The 21,645-nt window shown below is 36.2% G+C and overlaps 2 protein-coding genes across 2 annotated transcripts in view; both read right to left on the bottom strand.

The window, feature by feature from the left end:
- Positions 1 to 486: 486 nt before the first annotated feature.
- LOC129775012 (clavesin-2-like) overlaps positions 487 to 21,645 on the bottom strand; it is a 64,124-nt gene continuing 42,965 nt past the window's right edge. Inside the window, exon 4 of the mRNA XM_055779166.1 lies at positions 487 to 1,264. The gene's annotated coding sequence lies outside the window, so the exon portion shown is untranslated. The remainder of the gene's footprint in view (positions 1,265 to 21,645) is intronic.
- LOC129775013 (histone-lysine N-methyltransferase SETMAR-like) lies at positions 1,278 to 20,214 on the bottom strand. The gene is made up of 3 exons (XM_055779167.1): positions 19,185 to 20,214; positions 2,168 to 2,800; positions 1,278 to 2,100 (listed from the first exon to the last, which is right to left on the bottom strand). The coding sequence occupies exons 1-2, from the start codon at positions 19,446 to 19,448 to the stop codon at positions 2,291 to 2,293; spliced, it is 774 nt and encodes a 257-aa protein (XP_055635142.1). The 5' UTR covers positions 19,449 to 20,214; the 3' UTR covers positions 1,278 to 2,100; positions 2,168 to 2,290.

Here is a 21,645-nt window from a genome sequence, read left to right on the forward strand (position 1 = left end):
AGATGGGAAGAAGATTTTTTTTTCCGATAGCTGAGATCAATGGTTAGGGTTAAGCCAAAATTGAAATTTTCACTGCGATTGCTATAGTTACGGCCAACACAGTCGATTTCGGATTTTCTGTTACCGTTCTGCGAAAGGTGCTGCATGATATGATTTGTGAATTGTTTCTTCGGGAGTGATATTTCTGAAAGCATTAGAGACTTAAGATATGCAAGAAAAATTCACATATTTTTTCTATTCGCATATTCGATAAATTATTTAAATTGACAGCCCTTGGTGTTATGTCGCCAATGATATCCCCGATGTTACCTTTTGTCTTTTGTAAACAATGAATATCTTTGGGAGCTGGGAGTTACACTTATATTGTGCGAGCGCTCTTGATTCGGGCTGAATGAAAAGCGCAGCAGGAACATTGCGGGGCTCAACGGGGCAGAAGCAATGAAGGAATTTCTTTCACAATAACGAGAGGGTCACTGTTCTCAAATTTTCGAGAATACTTGAGTGTGTAATGATATGCCTAAAACTATAAATCTTTGTAAAACACAAATAACTTACACGCTTAACGCAGTTAAGTATTTTATTTCTATCATTATCAACGTACTGCACTTAGATTCATGATTCGCCTCCCACGGACGGACTGTTTTCCAATCAAAAATAATCGAAATGTTACTGTGTGCTGTCTTATCCACAGCACTAAATGCTTGCAACCCCTAAGAATAACTGTGAAACAATCTACATGTAAATTTGCGCGCGAAGCTATACACACCTTTCAACAATGTCTCGATGCTAGCTTAGTTTTATTTCGTTTAGTCGTAAGAGCTATAAGATAATAGTTGGAACGTACTCTCACTCGTTCAGTATTACATGAAACTTACTAATTATCGTTAGTAAAGCTGTTTCTGTATTGATTAAACGCACACTATCTAATCTATCATCAGTTCAAGGAGATATAAGCTCAATTGGTTTCGTTTTTTTAGGTTTGTTCAGTTTTTTTTTCTTCTCGTCTCTCGTCTGCTTGAAGTGAATGTTCTATCACTAATTAAATTAGCATAACCTAACCACCCCGTATGGGCTGCTGACGGTATCATTCCCGGCTTCGCAATTTTTTTCCAATCACAGGCGCGATAGGTGTAATATTCTATGATAATTTGCATATCCGCTGCTGGCCGGTAATGAGATTGATACGACCGATAGCGTGTTTGTGTGTAAGTGGCGAGATGAAAATACGAATACAGCTCGTTCGACGTTTCGCAAGAGAAGGGAACTGTAAATAGATCAGAAATAAGAAAAAAAAGGATGAGTAAAAGCGTGTTCACTGATTAACTGTATTATGGCGCGTTATTGGAATGATAATCACTAATGACGTTCATGGGTTTGCTATTAACGCAAATCGTGTGTATGTCTCGTGCCATTGCAGAAGCCTGCGTATCACCTGAAGCAACAGGGTCAATTTAAATCGATTTCAATATGCATATCTGTCTGGGAGGATGCCATTAATGTGGGTTGTGTAGAGTTATTCACATCCAGTTAATCAATCAGTCAACCAATCAACTGAATAATGTCGAGTGGCAGCAAAAATAGTTATGACCGTTAAAACTATTTGATGAGGACAAATTTAAAAAAAATCATAAACATTAAAATATAATATATGTACTCGATTTTATTCAATTTCTAACTCAGTATACAGTTTACAGATACAATTTGATTTTTTTTATATTAGGCTATCAAAAAAGTCCTGCGGTATTTTTTTTGAATTTACATTTGTTCATAAAATTAGTTACAATCATCTGTCTTAAGTCAAATATGCGCCGCTTTGTTCGATGACAACGAGATGCCAACTTCATAATACCCCTGTTATAGAAGCTCGCTTCCTTATTGGCAAAAAACTCGGATAGCCAATTTTCACAGGCCTCTTTTGTGGCTAACTTCTGACTACCTAGCTCGTTCGCCATGGACAAAAACAGGTGGTAGTCACTTGGTGCAAGGTCCGGACTATACGGCGGATGCAAAAGAACCTCCCATCCGAGCTCCCGGAGCTTCTGGCGCGTCACCAAAGAGGTGTGTGGCCTGGCGTTGTCCTGATGGAAGACAATGCGGCCTCTGTTTATCAAAGATGATCTCTTCTTCATGAGTATATAATATGAGTATATAATATTTCATGAGCTACCTTCAAGCGGTCCAGTTGTTGGCAGTACAGGTCCGAATTGAGCGTTTGGCCATAGGGAAGGAGCTCATAATAGATTATTCCTTGACAATCCCACCAAACACACAGCAGAACCTTCCTGGCCGTTTATGAGGGCTTGGCCACCGTCTGAGCCGCTTCAGCGGGCTTCGACCACGACCGTTTGCGCTTCACGTTGTCGTAAGTGACCCACTTTTCATCGCCAGTCACCATCCGCTTCGGAAACGGGTCGATTTTGTTGCGATTCAGCAGCGATTCACATGCGTCGATACGGTCAAAGATGTTTTTTTGCGTCAACGTGTGTGGCACCCATACATCGAGCTTCTTTGTGAATCTAAGCTTCTTCAAATGGTTAATAACGGTTTGATGACTTATCCCCAGCTCTTGGTCGATGCTACGGCTGCTACTATGCCGGTCTTTCTCGGCTAATTCAGCGATTTTGTCGCAATTTTCGACGACAGGCCTTCCGGAGCGTGGCGCATCTTCGACGACCTCTACACCAGAACGAAAACGTTGAAACCATCGTTGTGCGGTGGAAATGGAAACTGTATCGGGTCCATAAACTGCACAAATTTTATTGGCAACTTGAGATGCATTTTTGCCTTTGTCATAGTAGTACTGTAAAATATGTCGGATTTTCTCTTTATTTTGCTCCATATTTGCGACACTATAACTCACGAACGACTTAACCAAACAAAACACTGTCAAGGACTATATTATAGCGCGCAAAAATACCTTTCCAACAAGCTATAGTATGACTCGATACAGTGAATACAACCAGAACTACGCGCTTATAACGACACCTCGCGGAAATACCGCAGGACTTTTTTGACAACCTAATATTTGAAATATGGCTTATTTCAAGAAAAATGTAATATTTCAACATTGAGGTGCAAGTTAATTGTTGATTATAAGAACATTGGAGTAAAAATCGTGATATTTAACTATTTTAATAGAATACCCAACTTTAAAATGGTATTTCAGCGAAATTAGTAAAGATAAAAGTTGTAGAGCGGTTAGAAAGCTTTAATATGGTTGATAGAAATAGTCAAGCTTATTATGGAATTATGGGATAACATTAAGAACACATCATGAACCGATAACTTTTAAGTTTTTCACTTCCAAAAAAGTTATTAAAATCCACTAATTTAAACATCAAAATGGAAGCAACATTGTCCCAAGTAGCGTACATTTTGAAATAGAGCCAGTTTAAGGCAAACAGAACCAGGAACAAAAAAAGAAGTTCAATAACTCTGTCATTGTTGATATTCGAACATATGCTTAGAAAGATATTTTTTTTCATCAAATATGATCCTCTCTCACCTGACTTTAAGAAGATGAATTATAAATTAAATTCTTCTTTTATACTCAAATAACAAAAAATATATGCAGTCATTCCATGCCAACCCGTTCTAAGGGTTCTCTGATTTACATCAAAATTGATAGTTTTGTTTTTTATCGCAAAATATTGGACCTGTATTTTTTATTATTTCGTAAGGGTGACCATTTCGATTTTAGGGTGGTCCAAAAAATAATGTTTCCCCATTTTCTCCAAAAATGACTTTTGTCAAAAAATCATAACATTTGAACCACTAGGCCAGTTTTTTTTTGGAAAAATATCGCACTTGCAAAAATTTTGGATAAAGTTTTCATAATTATCAATTGTATCTGTTTTTATAGTCTACATAGTTTCGGGACCAAGGGCGCTATATTTTTTAAATTTTTTCTTGAAAGCTGAGGACTTTTTACACAAAATATCTCAACATAATAGATGTGTTCTCTCTCTTTTTTAAGTTATGATTTTTCAAATTTAATCGATAACTCAGAATATTAATTTTTTCCCTTTTTCCTATTCTCAAAAATTCAAAACTTTTGAACTAATGCACCGATTCAGATAATCGACATATTAAATTTTTATAGTTTATGTGGTTTCGGGACCAAGAACGTTATATTTTTTTCTTGGAAGCTGAGGATTTTTTACATAACATATCCTGCAAATAAGAGATGTTTTGTTTTTCGTTTTTGGGTTATGATTTTTCAAAGTTAAGTTAAGTTTATGGTCTTCGTTTCTTATTCCTATGCAACTAGATTAGATCTGTGCGAATAGAAATCATTTTTTTGGGAAGTTTATTTTTTTTCAAAAAAGAATAGCTCATTGACTTTAAATTTAATATTGTTATCTTATCTGAATTATCTGAATCGGTTCAGTAATTCTAAAGTTATGAATTTTGAAAAAAACCGAAAAATGATTTTTAGACCATCGGTTAACTTTGAAAAATCATACCTCAATAACGAAAAAGAACACATCTCGGGTTTTTACATATGTTATGTAAAAAATCCCCAGCTTTGAAGAAAAAATATAAAACAATAAAACAAACAATAATTACGAAAACAAAATTCAAATTCAAAATTATTTTTTCAAAAAAGTTTTAATTTGATATGTCGATCATCTGGATCGGTCAATAATAATTCCAAAGATATGAATTTAAAAAAAGGCATTTTTGGAAAAAGTGGCGAAAATCAGATTTTTCGGACCATCCTAAAATAGAAATGGGCACCCAAATGACAAAATAAAAAATACGGTTCTAATACTTTGCGATAAGGAACAAAACAAACCAATTTCACGAAAATCTGAGAACCACTATATCGGTTTCACATGGAGTGGCTGTATGTATATGAAAAATTTTGTTTTTCGATTACATAGAGTGAAAAGAAATTTGAAACTTTTATAATTGACCCCGCTCTGTATTGTGAATTTTGTTGATTGTTCTTTTTTCAATTATCTTGTTGGGATGAATTTTGTGAATTTTTTTTTATTATTATTTCTTCGATTTTCAGAGTTTTCTGAATTTTCTGAATATTTAGAATTTTCTGATTTAATTTTTTAATTTTCAGAATTTTCTTATTGTATGAATTTTCTGAATCAATTCGTTTCGTTTTTTCAATGATCAGAATTTTTCGATATTTTACTAATTTTTCTAAATTTTAGAAACTTTCTGAATTTTTAGTTTTTCTTTAATTTTCGAAATTTTCAGATTTTAGTTTTGCCATCAGAAAAAAATCCTAATTTTCAGCACTTTATATTTTTTTTTGCATGCAATCTTCTCCTCCATTGTCTGCAGATTGCAGTTGAGTTGGTACTCCGCTAGCGCCAAGTGCAGAGCGCTGTATCCTCTGTCAGCGGCGCAGACAGCCCGGTATAGCGCATTTTGATTGGCGCGTTCTGCGAAGTAACAGTTCGGCTGAAAAGTTCATAAGGTTGACGTTCAGATGGTGCCTCTTTCAAAAATCTACTTGACTATCACAAAGCACCATCTTTCAATGGATACGTGTCAAAATTTAACAGCAATCGGTCGATTGGTTCGTGAGTTACAGCATTGATAGTGAAGCAACTTTTGTTATTGTGAAAAAAAGGAAAAATCCGAATTTCGTGTATTGATAAAGCATTGCTTTTTGATGGAAAAAAACAGTGCAAACCAAAGCATGCCTTGACAAACGTTATCCGAACTCTGTTCCAGCAGAATCAAAAAGCAATGCTTTATCAATACACGAAAGTCGGATTTTTCCATTTTTTTCACAATAACAAAAGTTGCTTCACTGTCAATGCTGTAGCTCACGATTCAATCGACCGTTTGCTGTCAAATTTTGACACGTATCCATTGAAAGATGGTGCTCTGTGATAGTCAAGTAGACTTTTGCAAGAGGCGCCATCTAGACGTCAACTTTATGAATTTTTTAACCGAACTCTCTGGACTGATAATTTTTTGAAATTTTTCAGTGTTTCTCGAATGTTCTAAATGTTTTGAATTAAAAAAAAATTAGCGGTTTTTTATCTTTTTATTAACTGTTTTTTTATTATTTTTGATTTTTTTTTCAATTTTTTAAACACAGGTCGAACTTGATAATATAGTGATGCTTCTGAATCCGGACGCTTTTCAATCCGCACACTTCTTCATTACATTCAATATCATGCCAAAACCATGACATTTTTTGCATGTTGAATTAATGTGACTGATAGTTACTATTGTGTCAATTTAGTTTAGTGTCAAACATAGTACCAAGCTGTTAACAAAATAATGTAAAAAATCAAAAATCAATATTTCACAAACCCATGTCCGGAATAAAAAGCACATTCAGAAAATGATTTTAAATCCGGACGGATCAAAAGTTGACGATTAAATTTCTCATTGAAGGAGTTGCATAAGGGTATGTTAGAAGCCTTTGTATGGAGTATAGAGTGTGGAGCAAAGATTTTCGATCCGCGAAACCGCAAAACTTTTCGGTATACAGGACGGGGTCGATTATATGACCCGTTTGTATGTACGTGGGTAACTATTGAAATTAAACCCCCTTCCAGTTTACCGATTGATCTGAAATTTGAAACACGCCTTTATCTCTGTACTCATTATAAAACCTCGCATTTCAAGATCTTGAAAATCCAAAATGGCGGCCGCTACAAAATGGCGGATTTCATATTTTCTCTAAACCTCATCAATATAGGTATCAAACGAAAGGGCTTGATTAGTAGAACACAGTTTTTCATGAAAAATGCAAATCCAAAATGGCCGCCACCACAAAATGGCACCATATATATTTTTTTTCAAAAATCAAGTCAAATTTCCATTACCCACAGTTAGTCGTTTCATTACATGCCCCACGATTTTATTTTAGTCTCATCAATGCCCTAGATTAATGAAGAAAGGGGTGTGATAAATACTAACTGCTACTTATCTAATTATTGTCTAGTTTTTAGTACATCATCTGTATTATTATTATGTTTAATCATAATGAAACCGGTGATCTTAAAGTGTTTTTTCACTTATTTTATGTTTTAGTTTTTAGTACTTTATCTGTCTCATTAGTATTTTCATAAATAATCGTGTTCTAATAGTCATTCTCTTTCGTTTGATACTCATATTGACTCATATTGATATATATATATATATATATATATATATATATATATATATATATATATATATATATATATATATATATATATATATGGCGCCATCTTGTAGTGGTCATCTTGTGAAAATACAATAAATAATTGAATTAATAAAAAACTTTTGTACCAAACCTCTTTCCATTTAGTCCCGCTACTTATGACGCACCCGTTAATAAGTTCTACAATAATTAATAAATATTTTCTCTCAAAGAATTACAAAGAAAACACGTGTCCGGACTTAAAAGCAAAAGTGTTCGGACTTCAAATAATGATGAAAAAAGTGTCCGGATTTAAAATCACGACACGATGAAAGAAATTTCAAATTTTGAACACATATAACATGACTTTGTGAAATTCTGTGATTCAAAACTTAGATGAAGACCTTGTAATTCTATAGGAACGCTAATTTTTCATGCTATATGTCAATATTTTTCAGTAGTTGAAGTTATATTCGTGAGCGCTTAAGCGTCCGGATTTCGAGCATCACTATATTAAGTTGGGTAAAAAGTTATCCATTTTTTTTTGCTGGCTTTAGTGATCAATATCTCGCGTAATATCGATCATACAATTTCTAGTTTAGGCTCGTTGTAAAAGTGGCATTTCGCACTAAAAAAAATGTTTATTGTTTTTTGTTTGTTCCATTCAGTTATGAGTTACAGGGTGTTAACAAAGGAGATCAACAAAGAGAAAATTCGGTACATTTTACACTTTTTATTTAAAAAAAAAAATGCAAGCCAGGCCGCTGAAATTGTATTTGATGTTTATGGTGCCGATACTGCAACAGTAAAATACCTGCAATTTAAGTTATTTTCAAAAACTTTTTTCATTTTTTATTTTTTTTTTAATTAAAATTTTGATGTTTTTAATTTTTTTTTTCAGCAATACACAAAATTAACATCTCTACTGTCAACAAATGGACCGTTTGAAGCTAGCAATTGACCAGAACCGTTCAGAATTAGCCAACAGGGAAGGAACACAACCATCAGGACAACGCAACGCCGCACAACTCCGAGAGCTTGATTGGGATGTTTTAATGCATCCACCATGTAGTTCGGACCTGGCATCAAACGATTATCACATTTTTCTTGCATTGGGAAATTTCCCGAGTGATAAGAAATTGGTATCAAGAAAAGATTGTAAAAATCTATTGCTATGGTTTTTCGCTAATAATGACCAAGACCTCTATGATAGAGAAATTACGAAGCTACCTTTAGGATGACAGCAAATTTTTTAACAAAACAGTGCGTATTTGACCCAAATCGGACAATCCAAAGCATGTTAAAAATAGTTTTGAATTTCACCCAAAAATAATGGATAACTTTTTCCCCAACCTAATATATAGACTCGATTATATACAGTTTGAAAAAAATATTTATTTATATTTCAAGTATGGCTTAATTTAAGAAGAACTGTAATATTTAAAGTCTAGGAGAAAACTTTTTTTTTTTTATCCAAAATATATATTTTTATTAAGGCTCATATGGCGTCAACCTGACGGGGCCGGGAGTTCAATATTTCGACAATGTTTGCCTTATAACTATGTTAGTAATATGTAACCGATTACTCGCGGTTGGCTCGAGGTTAGTATTACAAGTGTTTTCGTAATTGTGATGTTGCTGTCTCCAATGCTCTGTACCTGTGCCCGACATGGGATACTTCCTTTTGGGATGCAGCTGACCATTAATCAGCAACGCCTCCTAGTCTGTACCCCATATCTAGCGTGGTGCGTCTTCTCGACTCGAGGAATCCAGGATAGAATGGTCACTAGCCGGCGCAATCATCAGCTCGTATAGAGTTGTCATGAGCGATACAACCTTTGGCTCTTGTTGAATGATCAGTGGACTGCACAACCTTTGGCCCGTGTATCTGTAAAGAGTGTGTGTATGTATTGCCGCGACTAAGTAAAAGTTTATAGATCGGATAGGAGGGATATGAAACAGGGAAACAACGAAGGAAACATCATTAAACGTTGACATTGGCGTTTCTGAGGAACAGGTATAGATGAAGCAGAAGATCAGGATCACGGCTACCTAAGATATCCCGGACGGGGATATCCGATTGTCTGCCTTTTGCTCTCAGTGCTCTAGAGAGCTGAGAGCGAGCAGCATGGAACCGGATACACGACCAGACAACATGCTCGATGTCGTGGTAGCCATCGCCACAATCACAAAGATTGTTTGCTGCGAGCCCAATGCGATAGAGATGCGCGTTTAGGTTGTAGTGATTGGACATAAGCCGAGATATCACGCGAATGAAATCACGACCTACATTCAATCCCTTAAACCAAGCTTTCGTCGAAACCTTAGGAATAATCGTGTGTAACCAGCGACCGAACTCATCTTCACTCCACATGCGCTGCCAACTAACGAGTGTGTCCTGACGAGGAATGTGAAAAAATTCATTATAGGCAATTTGCCTTTCAAAAAGTGTGCCTTCTGAAGCGCCCACCTTAGCTAGCGAGTCCGCTTTCTCATTCCCCGGAATCGAGCAATGAGAGGGAACCCATGCTAAGGTAATCTTGAATAATTTTTCGACCAAAACACTCAATAGATGTCTTATTCTTGTTAGGAAATAAGATGAGCGTTTATCAACTTTCATTGAACGAATTGCCTCTATTGAGCTGAGACTGTCTGAAAAAATAAAATAATGGTCGATGGGCAGTGTTTCAATGATCCCTAGTGCGTAGTATATCGCACCCAGTTCAGCGACATACACGGAACAAGGATCTTTGAGTTTGAAAGAGGCATTGGAATTTTCATTGAAGATGCCGAAGCCAGTGGACCCGTTTATGAATGAACCGTCAGTAAAGAACATTTTATCAGATCTAACTTTCCCATATTCTGCCGAAAATATCGGCGGAATAGAATCGGAGCGTAGATGATCTGGGATTCCATGGATTTTTTGTCGCATGGACAGATCAAAATTGACAGAGGAATTGCAAAAGTATGGGAAGCAAACTTGGTTGGAGATACCCGGTGAAGGGTGCACTTCATGGGTAAGGAAATCATGGTACAAAGACATAAAACTTGACTGAGGAGTCAGTTGGAGTAGATTTTCGAAGTTATCAATCACCAATGGATTCATGATCTTGCAACGGATGAGAAATCTGTAGGATAATTCTGTGAATCGAAGAGTAAGCGGGGGTACTCCTGCCAAGACTTCGAGACTCATCGTATGTGTCGAATGCAAACACCCCATGGCTATACGCAAGCAACGATATTGTACTCTCTCCAGCTTGAGAATATGAATCCTGGCAGCTGATCGGAAGCAAAAACTGCCATATTCTAACACTGATAATATCGTTGTTTTGTACAACTGAATGAGGTCTCCTGGATGGGCGCCCCACCATGTTCCGGTTATTGTTTGGAGAAAATTGATTCTTTGCTGGCATTTCTGTTTCAAATACGCAATGTGTATTCCCCAGGTACATTTAGAGTCAAAATATACTCCAAGGTATTTGAAAAACATCGAGTGCCTGATCGCTTTACCGGATAGGTGAAGCTGGAATTGGGTGGGTTCGTGCTTCCTAGAAAAAACGACCATTTCGGTTTTCTCCGTAGAGAATTCGATACCCAGCTTGAGGGCCCACGTGAACAGGTTGTTCAGGGTATCTTGCAAGGATTTTTGCAGAACGACGGGATTAGTACCGGTGATGGAAATAACTCCATCGTCTGCAAGTTGTCTCAGCGTGCAGTTTCTAGTTAGACAATCATCCATATCATTGACGTAAAAACTATACAAGAGGGGGCTTAGGCAGGAGCCTTGTGGTTGGCCCATAAAACTGTATCGAGAAGATTTTAAGCTGCCATGATTGAAAAACATGTGCTTTTCTGAGAGTAAAATATATAACTAATTGGTTATTATAGTACAGTATAGTAAAAATCGTGATTTTGAAGATTTTAATTGAGGGATTGCCATGAATTGTTTAAAATGATATTGCAGCGAATTTAGAGAAGATAGAAGTTGAGTGTCAAAGAACAAATTGTAGGGAATTAGAGAGTTTTAATCTGGTTGATAGAAAGAATCATGTTTATTGTGAATTTTTGTGGTAAAAATAGTAATAAAACTTCAGAAACTACCAGCTTACAACTCTTCGTTTATATTTAAAAAAAAAACGAAAAATATATATACACAATAAAAAAATGTTTGACTCGATTATATACAGGATTCGATTATAGACAGTGTGAAATAATTGGAGACTGTATATAATCGAGTCCGCCCTGTACATGAATACTACTATCGAGACTGTGTATTCATGTAAAGTTTCATCGAAAGAGAAGAATGTCCTTGATTGCTGGCGACCGACACGATTTTAAACGATGAAGAATTGTGGTTACAACTTGATTGCCCACAACACGTTCGACAGGTTGGAATTGTAGTTCTTTACATCGGAAACTAATTATAGATTGTTGCCATCTGTAATGCTACCGGTTTGTGAGCTGTTATACACCAGAAGAAAAACAAATCTGAACTGAATTGATAACTTTAGCGGTATAGAGGATGAATCATGATCAGGCGCGATGGTATATGTTTAACATTATTAAATGCTGCTCGATCCAGATGCGAAGTCGGGAAAGTCGCTTCCCGGCGAAGTACCGGTGAGCCAATTTTAATGAATGATTTATTACGAAGTCGTCGATCGCTTTCCCTTTGAGAAAAAAAAAACAAAACGGAGGCTTCGCGCATCTGAACAAAGCTGGAAGCGAAGCTACTGGCGCGCCATTGATGTTTTGTTAGTGTTATTATTATTATTATTTTTTGACGGAAAAGTTCGAATTACCTTCACGCTGCGATTAACATTGGGGTTATGATGACTCCCGTGGCATGACTCTTTTTTGATTTCGGTGTAGTGAAAATGTGACCGAGCTCGAGAGGAGAGAACAAACGGAAAGATACATTCATTTCACTCATATTTATCCCGCCAGATGTCGGTTTCATTTGCCTAGTTTAATTTTTTAAACGAGTTTCCTCTCCCCAGAGAGATGACTGTGACCGACAGACTGAAAGACCACCCTCTGCAAACCACAATTCAACGGCGGAAAGAAGAACGGCCGGCGGCAGCAAACCGGTAATCAAGTTGTTACCAGTTTTATTTGTATCGAAACGATTTCTTTACGTTTTTATTTCATCTTCTTGTTCGGATCCCTCCTTCGCAGGCTAATGCTTTAGTCATTTTCTATTTTGAGCGCCTCGGTTGAGCTGCTGTGTCGTTTTACGGTGAACGGATGGAGTGTTTCATTCCAATTTAAATTGAAGCTGGGTCAATGTCAGAAACGTGTGGCAATCCGTTGCGCCTATGTTTCCGGGTTCGGGGGGGAAAAGTGATAATGATTGAAAATAGCATAACAATCATAACGGCTGGGAAATGGCCATTTCCGATGTCCACACGAACGGCAATGCACGGCAATAATAATGGCGTTCGTTAGTGGCTGCTTTGGGGACACGCCAGTCATGTTCATGCTTTGGCTTACTTTCATTTCATGGTCACAGCTTTCAGCACGCGGACATGCCTGTCAATTTGTGGTTCCGACAGCCATTGATAAGATCTAACAAAGACCGGCGGCTGTAGTTTGACGGCGCCCAACGAAAGACACGTTTCCGTCCAGGTTATTAGGCATATTATGACTGACTATTTATGTCAGTTTCGTTGTAATCATAAGCCGCGGATAAGCTCAAACAGGAATGCACGGTTAATTAAAAATGAATGCATTTTTCAATTGGATTGGACGTGATTTGACGTGACGTGGTGTTTAAGATAGATGCAGTCTTTAATATGCATTGTGTAATTATACGGTGTCACACACACGCACAGAACACTGGATCTCGTAGACTATTCATATTGAAATTAAGAACTGATTGATGTCATCACGGAACAGATCAAGCTTGAGGCCGAATAATCAGGTCATTACTAAGGACTTGATTAGAACGAAGATTTTATTTTTGTACAAATAATAATATTTGTAGCTGCGAAGCACATATATTCGATGCTCAAAAAAAAAAACGATAAAATGTTCACGAAGTGTTAACCCTTTCGCTACGAGCGTCGTCAATAGGCGACATCCGCGCCACGACCTATGTGTACGAGCGTCGTCTATATACGACATCAGGGTGATACTGCACATCGATCACACCTGCGCGATATGCATACTTTTCGGTGCAATGCTCCGTACAGCGGTAGCATTCCGACGGAGCACACAGCCGTAGTGAAAGGGTTAAGTTAAGTAAGAGTTTTTTGAAAATCGAAAAATCGCCCAAGGGGGGAGTAAAGGAAATTGGGGTTTTCGAAAAAAAAATTTAAACGACGAGATCTACTGTCATCTTTTTCGGAATACGAGACGAAACGTATGGTTTTGTGTGCCAATAAAAATACTTATCTCGATTTTTCATTCGGAACTTGCTGCAAAATGTTGATTTGCGCTATAATATACCCTATGCAAAATATTAGCTCATTCAGACTTCATTTACTAGTGTCCAAGACGTTAAAATTTGACTTTTTTGAAAACCGAGGGACCATCGGAAATCGGGGTTTTCAAAAAAAATTCCCAGTGCCAGAGTGTCGAATTTATGCAATTTTTTTTGGAGATGACACTAGATCTCGACGTTTCATGCAAATTATAGACATTTGGCATCAACAAATTTTTTTTTTCGAAAACCCCCATTTCCTTGGGTGATTATTCGATTTTCAAAAAACTCAAACTTTTACCGCTTTGCGCCACTCTCCCTTAACTCCAGATTTACGGAAGTTTCTTATATACTAATCTTTACGAACACGCATCATTTTGACGCAACACACAAATACCTCCATTCCATGCCAAACCTATATAAAGTAAAGTGACCGAATATCGCATACTTTTTTTTGACCTCAAAAATGAGGCACTTAAAATTTAGGGAAACGGGATTTAAGTTACTAGGAGTACTCCTATATCTCTTCCCTATGACCCATCAGAGTTAGAGGTCGAAATACTGAATAGTTTGGCCACTGCGAATTTTTTTTAAATTTGAATTTTTTGGAAAGTAGTGCCTAATACCGCTCACCATATTTTTTATTCAAAAAAATGTCATACTGCAAAAAAATGTTTATCATGATCTATAGATTAAAAACTCAATACATATCAATACATGTCGTTCAAACAAGTGGTACACGTGTAATTCTTTTAATTCGGCGCATCTTCAACGGCAACATCACATGCTACATGAGCCCACTGCTAAATGCTACACAACAGGATACCCAATCTTCTCAATTATGATCCTCGGAATAAAATTTCTCACAAAATTGACATTATGAAATTTGGTGTGCGATATTGGCGCATTACAAATTTTTCCAAATCACTCTGACAAGTTTTGGAAACACGCGATTTCTTCTTCTGCTCAATTTTTTTTTTGCTCCTCGATGCGATACAGTTCCCGACAACATCTGTATGAGTAGGTACCTACTAAAGGTAGTAATGTGATTTTTTACCACCAGATCGCATCATAAACAGACGAGAAATCGAGGTGGGCGAACTTGGGCTACTGGGCGATATTCGGTCTCTTTACCTTAGTGTTTCTCAGAATTTCGTAAAAAGTGATAGTTTTGTTTCTTATCGCAAAATATTAGACTCATTTTTTATTTTTTCGTTAGGGTGACCATTTCCGTTAGAGTGGTCCGAAAAATCAGTTTTTCCCGTTTTTTTTTCAAACATGACTTTTTACAAAAATTTATAACTTTTGAACTACTTGATCAATTAAGTGATCGACAAATCAAATTAAAGCCTGGTCTTTTTTGAAAAAAAACCACACTTGCAAAAAATAGGATTTTGTTCTCGTGATCATTGATTGTATTTGTTTATAGTTTACATGATCTCGGGACCGAGGGCGTTATACAGGGTCTTTCAGATTAAACGGTCACGCAAAAAAATCTCGAATAGCTCCTCACAAAAAAAAATTTTTTGCTCCGTCGATGGTAACACTGTTCTTCCCACTTCGGGACGGTAACATTCGGCTACTCGTTCAGTCTGATCGGATGGTTTTAAGTGTCAAGATGTACAATTTACAATAACGTGTAATTCCAGTGAAATCGTATTACTTAATGAAACTTTGTCTTCTTATGGTAAGAATTTCAACATTTCTTGTCGTCAATTACTTCCTCTGGGGGTACGCGAAGGGCCGTTGCTGTGTTAATAAGCCACAAAATTTGGAGAAACTTGTGGATTAATAATTTAGTTTAAAACGCGTTATCGAAAAAAGGGGTGGTCACATCGAAAATGTCCAAAAATAAGCATAACATGCCCAAAATTCAGAGATGCGTTATTTTTTGTTCTTGAGTTCAGATTTTTCAAAATTGACCGATGGTCCGAAAATCATTTTTCCCTTTTTTCAAAAAAAATACTTTTTTTTCAAATTCATAACTTTTAAATTACCGGGCCGATTCAGATGATCGATATACTAATTTGAATCCACGTGAAATACCACATATGCATGAAAATTGGATTCTACACCCAAACTAGCGTTGGCAGAAAACATGTCATCTTTGGCAGAAATGATGCCATTCAGTGTGCTGGAGAGTCAAATGCGCAAATAATGAGCTGTTTTAAAAACATAAAATGGTTTGTATGTATGCGTGCAGACATCTCTTTCTGTTTTCTTTTCTCATTTAATTTGGGATTGTGCCAAAAAAAAAGTCCACACGACGTCAATGGGGATCGAACCAAGGCCGGCTGGAATGCAAAGCTATTTTACACGACCACGCTATCCACATGGCTAATGACGCTTCAGCAGTTGTTCAGCAAATACGTGAAAATATTGCACCCGATTATAAAATGAAATTGGGAAGGGTTTTCTAAGAGTAAAAAAGGATTCATGCGGAGAACAATATCTATCGCGGTCTGGGCCGTGTATGTGGCAAAGTACGCGGAAAACTTATTTGTCTTTTGTTTCGCTCGCTCGTATTAATCTTATATTGCTGTACCGTGTATGTTATACAAATGCTTACCAGTATTTGTGAGTCATGGCATTTTCTGTTATGTTATGTCTCATTTAATGTCATAAATCGGGATGACAAAACATGAGCTAAAAATCAATTTTGGGTGTAGTCGCATAGGAATATTCAACGAAAACTGAAAACATGTTAACTTTGGAAAATCACTGGAAAACGAAAAAAAACACCTCTCTGATATTCGAATATGTTATGTAAAAATAACCGCAGCCTTCAAGAAAAAATATAAAAAATATGGCGACCTTAGTACCAAACAAATGCAATCAATAATTACTGAAACAAAAAAAAATTCGTAGGGAGTGTAGTATTTTTTGAAAGAAGACCAGTTCATTGGCTTGAATTTGGTATATTGACCATCAAAATCTATCTAGTAATACAAAAGTTATGAATTTTTGAAATAGGGGAACTTTTGGAAAAAAGGGGGTAAAGTTGATTTTTCGGACCACTATAAAATGCAAATGGCCACCCTGATGCAAAAAAATAAAAAAATACGGATCTAATACTTCACGATGAGGAATAAAACTATCAATTCTCATAAAAATCTGACAATCACTTTATCGGTTTGACATGGAATTCAATTTTGCGCTTTACCCATTCTCACTCCCACTCATAATAGATTATTTCGAAATTATTGAAATTCGAATAGGAAAAAAATTTATGTTCGAAATCCGTAATGACTCATTTGGCAAGTCTATAAAGAATCATTCTATCCAATATTTACAATTTTAGTAGTTCTGTATAATGCTGGGCATGAGATTTTTTCTGAGGTGTTATTCGATGGCTATTTACACATCAAACTTTGATGAATTATTAAATAATAACCATTTATACTCCAGTTAAGTATTATACATTGGAAGTTGTGGAAATATATCTCCTATTAAACGGCTCACAGCTTTCAAAAATATTCGCAATATTTGTCAAGATAACTTTAGTAACTTTATCCATTTTTGACCCACCCCCAAACCCATTTTCACCCCCATCGACGGTATATAAATATTATACATGAACTGAAAAAAAACATTAAATTGAATATTTTAGGCCCGAGCATCAAATTAAATTGCAATGATGAAACCAATCCAAATTTTAAATTCAATATCAAGCATACATTAACACGTTGAGCTCCGGATTGTTCTTGCTGCGCTTTCCATTCAGTCCGCATTAAGAATATTTGCACAATATCAGTGTCATTCCCCGCTCCCAAAGATATTTGTTGTATGAAAATAAAATAGTCAGAAATTCGGCTAGAAATTAGTCACATTTTTTTTTTATCTTCGCTTATTTTTCGTCGGCCTATTTCCGCCACTTTAGTGCCAATCACCGACATCAGGGAGGCGACTCCACCTGTTCCTACCTATCAGACTCAACAACTCATGAGCCGGGCCAACTTCTTTTACTTCCCCTCCGAAGGAAGACGTAACCAGAGATTTTTCGCCTCAGAAAATCCCAACGACGCCAGCTGGGATTGAACCCAGGCCGATCGGATTGTGAGGCTGTTACGCTAACCACACAACCACTGGCGCCGTCTAAATTAGTCACATATCGCAAAACATCCGAAAACAAATCATGTTTATTTTTATTTTCTTATTTAGTAATTTTCAGTCCCAGTGGTTAACGTTTTTCTAACGAAAAGCTCAATTTTAGTCCCTAGGGATCGACACGGGGCTCAGCGTGTTAACAAAATAAGTCACGGGTTACATGCATTTTGCTTGTGAATGACAATATCGTTGTCTTTCTTAGTTTTCTGTAAGCGTTTTCCGTCCCGTCCAACCCAATCTGCTTCCTACATGCATTCAGTTCAGCTGCAAATCATTCGTTCCCAAATAGTTCGCTCGTTATCAGTTCATTCGGAATCCCTTGGTATGGCGAATTGACGATTTTTATTAAAGAACGATGAGAAAGATATTTTCGGAGAACTAGTTCATTTGAGAACGATTTGCCTGTCTCTTCCATGGAGACTTAAGCCCGAATTGTGTACAAACATGTTGTTTGTTGCTCTTCCCCCACAACGCAAGCAGCGAGTAAAATATGAAAAACATACCTTAACCTTTAACGAATTAGCGCAATTAATATCACGTTGCATGCCAAAAAATGCATAACCTAACAGAATTACTGAAATATAACGGAATGCCGTATGTACGACGACATTCGATTTTTTTTAGAATAATTGCAATGTCGCGAGTATGGCGGCATTCGTTCGCTAAGGGTTAATAATTCACTTAATTGTTTACTTGTTTTACTATCTTCATTGCACAATGGTCTTGAAATAACCGATATAGCGCCTTTTTATAAGTTGCGTTAGGGTCACCATGAAAAATAACTGTTTGTTTTGCTCTAACTTTTATATTTCAAATTCTACATACAAACTGTCTTCGAAAGACTTTTAGTGCATACTAATAGAAACATTTTTCGATGCAGAACTTGCTAATATTTCAACTTCACTCAAAGTTATTGATATTTTTTCCCAAAAAAATACGCTATCTGCAATTGACGTGTGATTTTTAAAACTATGTTATTTTTCGTGTTTGAATAAATTGAAATTGAAATCATGAGTTTTTGGGTAAAAAACCATCAATAACTTTGAGTAGGATTAAGATATTTACAAGTTCTGCATCGCAAAATATTGGTCTTGATAAGCTCTGAAAGTCGTACGAAGACAGTTTTGATTTAGAATTTGAAATATAAAAGTTAGAGCAAAAAAACCCGCTTTTTCATGATCACCCTAATTCAACTTAGGAAAAAAGCGCTAAATCGGTTATATTAAAAGATAGAAACAAGTTTTGCTCTACAAAGTTGTCTAAAATAATTGGGGCTACAACATTGTCGAACTGTGTTTATCTCTATCTTCAAAGATAAGAAAGTTAGATTTTTTATTTCATCGACAATTTTGGTCACCCTATTTTTGATAACATAAAAAATGTTTTTGTCTAAAGAATAAATATTAGGCTATCAAAAAAGTCCTGCGGTATTTTTTTTTTAATTTTCATTTGTTCATAAAATTAGTTACAATCATCTGTTTTAAGTCAAATATGCGCCGTTTTGTTCGATGACTTGTTCCCAACGAGATGCCAACTTCATAATACCCCTGTTATAGAAGCTCGCTTTCTTATTGGCAAAAAACTCGGATAGCCAATTTGCAAAAGAACCTCCAATCCGAGCTCCCGGAGCTTCTGGCGCGTTGCCAAAGAAGTGTGTGGCCTGGCGTTGTCCTGATGGAAGACAATGCGGCCTCTGTTTATCAAAGATGGCCTCTTCTTCATGAGTGCTACCTTCAAGCGGTCCAGTTGTTGGCAGTACAGGTCCGAATTGAGCGTTTGGCCATAGGGAAGCAGCTCACAATAGATCATTCCTTGACAATCCTACCAAACACACAGCAGAACCTTCCTGGCCGTTAATGAGGGCTTGGCCACCGTCTGAGCCGCTTCAGCGGGCTTCGACCACGACCGTTTGCGCTTCACGTTGTCGTAAGTGACCCATTTTTCATCGCCAATCACCATCCGCTTCAGAAACGGGTCGATTTTGTTGCAATTCAGCAGCGATTCACATGCGTCGATACGGTCAAAGATGTTTTTTTGCTTCAACGTTGTTTTTTAACTTAGTTGCATTAGGGTAACCGGTTTTTTCTCTAACTTTTATATTTAAAATTCTATATCAAAATTGTCTTCTTACGACTTTTAGAGCTTATTAATACCAATATTATGCGATGCAGAATTCGTCACTATCTTAATCCTGCTCAAAGTTGTTGATATGTTTTCACCCAAAAATTCACGATTTTAATTTTAATTTACTCAAATACAAAAAATAACATACATTTGAAAATCACATATTATAAAGAGTGAAATTTCTTTCAAATTCCGTCAACAAACATTTTTTATGTTTGCCCCAGAAAGAATGGCAAGCAATTGAAGAGAGCGTATTTTTGGGGAAGAAATATCAATAACTTTAAGTGAAGTTGAGATATTGACAAGTTCTGCATCGCAAAATGTTTGTATTAGTAAGCTCTAAAAGTCTTTCGAAGACAGTGTGTATGTAGAATTTGAAATATAAAAGTTAGAGCAAAAAAAAACAGTTTTTTTCATGATGACTCTAACGCAGCTTAGAAAAAAGGCGCTATATCGGCTGTTTGAAGAGATAGAAAAAAAAACTTTGTTTCACAAAGGTGTCTTAAATAACTGGAACTACAATATTGTCGAACTATGTTTACCACTATTTATAAAGATAAGAAAGTTATATTTTTTATTTCATCGACAGTTTTGGTCACCCTATTTTTGACAACATGAAAATGAGCGCTCTATCATATGTAACAACTTTGTCGAAGACAGTTTTTATCCAGAAAATAACTGTCGAGCTCTAAATGCTAATTTTCACTTAAATGCATCTCCTGGACCATTGTGCATTGTTTGTGTTATAATGAAAAAAAAGATGAATGAATGCGAACTATCTAATGATATATATCAAGGGTGGCCAAACTTTTGGGTATTACGGGCGACTAATTGTTCAAATATTAAGCCGCGTACTACCAGCGTTGACTGTATCAAAAAGTCATTAGAGAATGAATGTAGTACTAGACGATAAACAAAGTTTTAACCCTTTTGTACTCGCGCGTAAAATCATAACTCGTATACTCGCGCGTATAATATCATGTGTTGCGAATTGCATATTTTGAAACGTTTCCGAATTATTTCCCAAAGCAAAATATCAGGATTGCAACAAGCAAACCAAACAGCTCGAAACATTATGCCGACAGTTTTCACCCAATATTTCCAACATTTAATTTAAGAAATTTCTAATTTCTTGTTCATCACTGTTGTTCTATATAATATAATCATAATCCTTGACAGAAATTTGAACAATTAATTTAAATTACTTATCATAGTTTGAAAAAAACAATACTTCATCAAATTTTGCATTCGCAGTCTTCAAAGGTGAATCTTTCTCCAAAAATTAAGTTTTTATTGATTTTCGAAACCTTAAGCCGGATGTTTCATGCATTTTCAATTAGTCATTGACCAAATGATATGCCTGGAGAAAACATTATTGAAATTGTTTATTATTGACATTTGTTCGTTTTATTACAAGTTATAGTCAAACAACTGGATGTGTTAATATAAAATACCTAACAATCTGAACGAAAATATTAAAAAGGATGTTTTTAGTGAAGAAATATCTACTCTTACAACTCATATGTTTTACTGAGTTTAGCTTAAATACTTTATGGAATGATCACGATGAAAGGTAGAGAGATATTCAATCTATTGCGATTGGATTAAAATCCAAACTATACACTATCCTAGACCAGCTGGCGGGCACCTAGGAATACCGACGCGGGCGACCGGTAGACCGCGGACTACCGTTTGGTCATCCCTGGTATATAGTATAACATATATCGTAATAACGATTTTGTGTAATATGCATTTGAAATCCTTTAATTTTTCGTTATATTATTCGTAGAGTGACCGTCAAAATTTTGATTTTTAAAGACGAATAGCTTCGAGATGCAATTTGACTATAAACAAGATCTTAATTTGACGGCGCCAGTGGTTG

This window comes from Toxorhynchites rutilus, chromosome 3, assembly GCF_029784135.1.
Source record: "Toxorhynchites rutilus septentrionalis strain SRP chromosome 3, ASM2978413v1, whole genome shotgun sequence".
In the NCBI taxonomy this organism is placed as follows: domain Eukaryota; kingdom Metazoa; phylum Arthropoda; class Insecta; order Diptera; family Culicidae; genus Toxorhynchites; species Toxorhynchites rutilus.

Excerpts from the sequence above, each read along its gene's own strand:
- LOC129775013 (XM_055779167.1), bottom strand. The coding sequence starts at position 19,448 with ATGATCTATTGTGAGCTGCTTCCCTATGGCCAAACGCTCAATTCGGAC. Across the intron at positions 2,801-19,184 it reads AGCGAGCTTCTATAACAGGG|TACTACTATGACAAAGGCAA; the intron begins GTATTATGAAGT and ends CATATTTTACAG.